The sequence below is a fragment of the Cebus imitator genome, unplaced genomic scaffold (genome assembly GCF_001604975.1).
Source record: "Cebus imitator isolate Cc_AM_T3 unplaced genomic scaffold, Cebus_imitator-1.0 Scaffold4, whole genome shotgun sequence".
NCBI lineage: Eukaryota > Metazoa > Chordata > Mammalia > Primates > Cebidae > Cebus > Cebus imitator.
The window spans coordinates 900,160-905,679 of record NW_016107319.1 but is presented as its reverse complement, the minus strand read 5'-3'; the positions used below and the strand labels follow the sequence as shown (position 1 = coordinate 905,679).

General features: G+C 40.0%; 1 protein-coding gene across 2 annotated transcripts in view; it reads right to left on the bottom strand.

The window, feature by feature from the left end:
- The window catches only part of PDXDC1 (pyridoxal dependent decarboxylase domain containing 1), a 69,061-nt gene that overhangs the window by 43,171 nt on the left and 20,370 nt on the right, over nucleotides 1-5,520 (bottom strand). Inside the window, exons 2-4 of one of the 2 annotated variants that reach the window (XM_017533350.2) lie at nucleotides 5,132-5,205; nucleotides 4,557-4,622; nucleotides 1,482-1,562 (exon numbers count right to left, since the gene is read on the bottom strand). In XM_017533350.2, coding sequence (XP_017388839.1) covers nucleotides 1,482-1,562; nucleotides 4,557-4,622; nucleotides 5,132-5,205 — 221 coding nt within the window. The remainder of the gene's footprint in view (nucleotides 1-1,481; nucleotides 1,563-4,556; nucleotides 4,623-5,131; nucleotides 5,206-5,520) is intronic. The other variant, XM_037740165.1, reaches the window with a different exon arrangement.

The following is a 5,520-nucleotide window of genomic DNA, read 5'->3' as shown; positions in this document are numbered from 1 at the left end:
TTTTTAGTAGCGACAGGCTTTCACCATGTTGGCTAGTCTTGAACTCCTGACCTTGTGATCCACCCACCTTGGCCTTCCAAAGTGCTGGGATTATAGCCGTGAGCCACAGCACCCAGCCCTGTTAAAATATTTTTTAAGATTAAATACCAGCCTTAGGAATTACGGAGGGTAGGCTAAGGTAAAATGAGCCAAAAACATTTTTTAAAGAATTAAATCCCAAGTCTCTGCATTAAATAAAAATTGTTTATTGCAATAATACAGCAAATTCAAGGGGGACTAGGTATTTCATATGTAATTAAAATTGATTTTATAAAATGTCTGGTATATAATTGAAACTAATTTCCCTTATAAAGAAAAACTGTAAATAAGGAGGAAAAAGTTTACAATTGTTAACTGTAAGTAATAAGAAAGAGACAAATAGACTAATAGGACCATGGGCAACAGCCAGTTCCTAGAAAGGGAAATATAAATGGGTCTTAAAACATACAAAAAGACACTTCACTTGGTTCATTATAAACGCTTATCAGATTTCTCATGAGAATATCACTTATCAAAGATCACTTAGTCTGACAACGCCTTTGCAGGCGAAGGTGTGGGAATAAAGTCCTCTCATACATTGCTGGTGGGACTGCTGAATGCCACAACTCCATGGAGGGAAATTTGGCAGGATCGATCCAAATTACACAAGTACACACTGTCTGAGACAGCAATCCCACTTTCAGGACTTTGTCCTCAAGACACACTTGCTTCTATGAGAAGGAACACATGTCAAAAGTGACAGTGAAACATGACAGGGGACCAATAAAATAAAATATGGCTCATCAGTTCCAAGTAAAATACACAGCTCTGACAAAGGAGAAAGCTACTGTGCATGAATATGCAATGAGCTCCAAGACTTAAGTGAAAAAATGCAAGGTGCAGAACATATGCGTAGTAATTATGTCTTAGAGAGGGTGGGCATGGACATTTTCCTTTCGTATAATACATACAAAATCTCCCAGGAAGCATACACAAGAAACTGGTAACGTTTATCTCTAGAGAAGAAAACCAGGTACGGAGAAACAGGTAGAAAGGAAAATTCCCTTTGTATATTGTTTTTTATTGTCAGAATTTTGAACCAATAGGACATTTTACTTATTTCAAAACATTAAAATTAAAATAATTAAAGAGAAAACTAATTAATGGAGGTGCAGCAATTCTTAGGAAGCAGAAGCACAGCAGCAGAACAGTGCTTACTCTTTAGTCCTTCTGCCACCCCTCTCTAAGACACGAGACCAAAGAAACTACGGGTTCTAATTTCAGTAAATGCCTTCAATTCACAAAATATATCTTATATATAAATGTCTTTATGAAAAAAATATTTTAGTATCATATGAAAGTCAATGAAATAGAGCTTCTTATTTGAGCCACTTGCCAGAGTGCAATCACTACTGAAATCAAGAATACATACACTCGAAAAGAACAGCTGCCAGGTTCATTACCTGGGGCTCTGGGGCTCCTCATCTTCATCTCCATGCATCAGATTCTGAACCAGCTGGAGGATGCTCACCATATCCTGTCCACTGCAGAAAAAAAGGAGTTGACAAGCTGGTGGGAACAACACACATACCCCACCACTCTAAGTTACTGCTCTCATCTAACCAGCCTTGCTAAAAAGTTTTTTTTTCCTTAAGTAACTATAAGACAAAGAATGTGGTACACATTTTATGCTTTTTAAAAAACAAAGTTCAAATTATAAACTAAATTCTGATATAAACTTACTTATAGCTAAATAAGTCGTCTACCTAAACATGAGTTTCATTTTAATAAATGTAACCAGTCTTTTTATTTATTTTTTTGAGATAGGGTCTCACTCTGTCACCCAGGCTTGAGTGCAGTGACACGATCTTGGCTCACTGCAACCTCCGCCTCTCGGGTTCAAGCGATTCTCCTGCCTCAGCCTCCTGAGTAGCTGGAATTACACACATGCGACACAGTGCCTGGCTAATTTTTATATTTTTAGTAGAGACGGGGTTTCACCATGTTGCCCAGACTGGTCTTGAACTCCTGGCCTCAAGTGATCCATCCACCTCGGCCTCCCAAAGTGCTGGGATTACAGGTATGAGCCACTGTGCTTGGCCTTTTTGTATTTTTGGTAGACCATGTTGCTCAGGCTGGTCTCAAACCACTAAGCTCAAGCGATCCTCCTGCCTCAGCCTCCCAAAGTGCTCAGATTATAGGCATGAGCCACTGTGCCCAGCCACCAGTCTTGCTCTAGCTACATTTCTACACGTTTCATTTGAATCTTGGAGTATAAGACAGAGAGTATTTAATAAGCATGTAAGAAGACCCAAAAGTCCTTATAATATGTACCTATAATATATAATGAGCATATTCCTTATTATATTATAATGCCAGACAGTCACAGACTATTCCAATGCCACTGGCATATCTAATTTCCTCCATTTATGAATCTTGTCTGTTGGGAGTAACAGCCTTTAACAATGTAAGCTTCATTTATTACCAGCTCTTCCCCAAGCTGTGAAACTTGAGATCTGATTAAAGTGTAAAAACATTTTACTTCTATCCAAGATATGTTGCTATGAAATGCTCATTACATGAGGAGGTGGAAAGTTATGAAAGAATTCAAATGGCTGAAGTAGCAACCAATGGCAAGGCAACTTGCAAGAGGAATAACATAAAGCTATCCCTCCATTAACGAGAACAGACCAATAAAATGCGTCCTCTTTCAACAAAGGAAGCACCATCAAAATGATGTCTCCAAACCAATTGTCCCCAAGGTGCTGCCTTTCAAGTGAGAGGGGCTCTGGGCCCTGGACACTGTAGAGATTAGGGCAGGCAGAGGCCCTTGGCTACCTGCCACATGACCCTGAACATGCTATTCCAACTCGTCAAGCTGGACGTTATGGACGTGAGAGGCTTCAGACCGTGAAAGTATGGTACTCAGTTGTGCCTGGGAGGTTACCAGTCTTGAATGCATTCCTAAGTGTGATTCCTCCCAGTCAGTGGCTTAACGTGCTGTCATTTTGAGAATTACAGATGCTCTTGGGAGTTATCTCTCCTGGGGAAATGTCAGTGGAATCAGGAGACTAAAACCTTAAAGCCTTTTGTTTCCATCCATAGGCCTGGATGGAGATTTTATAGGCCCTGCTTCCTGTTCTGACCTGAGAATGCACTTCAGGCCTCGCTTCAGGCGGCATTATTCACGTTAAGAATAAGAGTGACTGTTTTAAAGTATTAGTATCTCAGGGTGTTAGATGTGACATTCACTGGCACACTGTGAGCCTTCCTCCATACTTTTCTTTTGCAACCTGGTTCAATTTACATTCAGGTCAAAGGATATTTAAGGGAGTTGTACTGTTTACTTATGCAGTTTCCTGGTTATAAAAGGAAAAAAAAAATAATAAGTTGTATCAGGGAAGGTGGGCTGGGTCATCAATCCCAGATTAACTGCTAATATCTTGTGAATATTTTAGTCAGCTAATTACTTTCTTGCTATTTTTCATGCTAGCTCAAATGAGGAAGACGTGACAGATTTGCTTCAGTTGACAAACAATAAGTGATTAAAAAATTTGACATTTTCCTTTTCTTTACTGTATTATGAAATAAATCTTATCAAATTAAAATAGCTCTTACAATAAAACTCAGTCTACCAAATAGATTACAGGTTTCAAGAATGAACTAAGTATGATCTACCAGTCATTAGGATGAATTTTTATATCACTTTTATTTTGTTTCAGAGATAGGGTCTCGTGATGTCAGGGTAGCCTCTATTCAACTCAATCGACCCTCCTGCCTCAGCCTCCCAAGCAGCTGGGAATACAGGTGTGCACCACTGTGCCTGGCTCCATGTATCATTTCTGAGTCATGAGGTTGCATAAAATTGTCGGTTTAAAAAAAAAATCTTTTTTTAGAGTCTCTATCACTGAGGCTGGAGTGCAGTGGCACAATGACAGTGAACACTGAACTCCTGGGCTCAAGTGACCTCCCAAAGTGCTGGGATTACAGGTATTACCCACTGTACCCAGCCTGTATTGAATCCCAAACGGGAGAGGGAGAGAAGCCAGCAGGTGCAGCAATATCACCAATCAGCCAATGGTACTTCTGTTTTCTAATGTTATACTGCACAGAAGTCTATTTAAATTTGTTACGTGTTCATTAAAACTAAAACCATAAATCAATGATGGTAAGATACTGATTTAAGAAAAGTAGGCCAGGCGTGGTGGCTCACACCTATAATCCCAGCACTTTGGGAGACTGAGGCAGGTGGATCACCTGAGGTCAAGGTCAGGAGTTAGAAACCAGCCTGGCCAACATGGCGAAACCCCGTCTCTACTGAGAATACAAAAATTAGCCGGGTGTGGTAGCGCACGCCTGTAATCCCAGGTACTCAGGACGCTGAGGCATGAGAACCGCTTGAACCAAGGAGGCAGAGTTTGCAGTGAGCCCACATTGTGCCACTGTACTCCAGCCTGGACAACAGAGCAAGACTCCATCTCAAAAACAAACAAAAATTTACACCTTAACTAAATGTATGGATCCTCATTGTCACCTACCTGCCCTGGAGTGGCCCTGGAATATCCCCTGACACGAGCTTCTTTCCATTTTCCTCTTCTGTTCTTCTAATTTAAAGAAAACAAAAAGTGTTCATTTGTTTCATCATATCAGATTTCTAACTCCTAAACATGCAAACATGACTATGTTGCCTATAATCTCTTAGTGATTGAGGCAGGATTTGAAACACATGTATCAGATCTCCCTGCCTCTAGTTTTAGGTATAGTTTGAGTTTCCGGAAAAGATAAGAATATGCACAAAAAGTTCCACCCACTTCTTATTTACTTGGTGCTTTATATGACCTGAATATATAACAAGTAATTATAAAGTCAAATCAATATATTAAGTAAATGAAACTCTTAACAGACAGATTTAAAAATTTTAAGTCCTTCCTCTCAATTTCAAAATCCTTTAATTACAAGGCACCTTTTACTCAAGACAAATACCAATTTTCAAGTCAGTAGAAGCTATGTGTGACACTGTGAAGCCAAGAGGTATCTTTAACAGAAGGAAGCCAGAGCCACCAGCTTCGCAGCAGGCTGAACTAGCTGAACAGGTCACTTCTGTAGTGCTCACCTCTGACTGTCCTCCAACATCTTCATTGCCTCCTTCAAGTTTTTTCCCATTTCAGCTAGCATGGGGTCTGCTATCTGGAAAACAAAGAAAAAGGAGAAACGTAAATAATTCTCTATTGCCTCTACAACACAATTCACCCAGAAAAATTAAGTGCATAATTTCTTGTGGATTTGCTGTAAGATACATGCATGATCTTAAAACTTCCATCAGTACTGAAGTGTAACAGAAGAAGTAAAAGTCCTTCAGCCCCACTTGCCGCCACTTTTTTTTTAATTTTTATTTTTTGAGATGGAGTCTCACTCTGTCACTCAGGCTGGGTGCAGTGGCACAATCTCGGCTCACTGCAACCTCTGCCTCCCAGGTTCAAGCAATTCTCCTGCCTGAGCCTC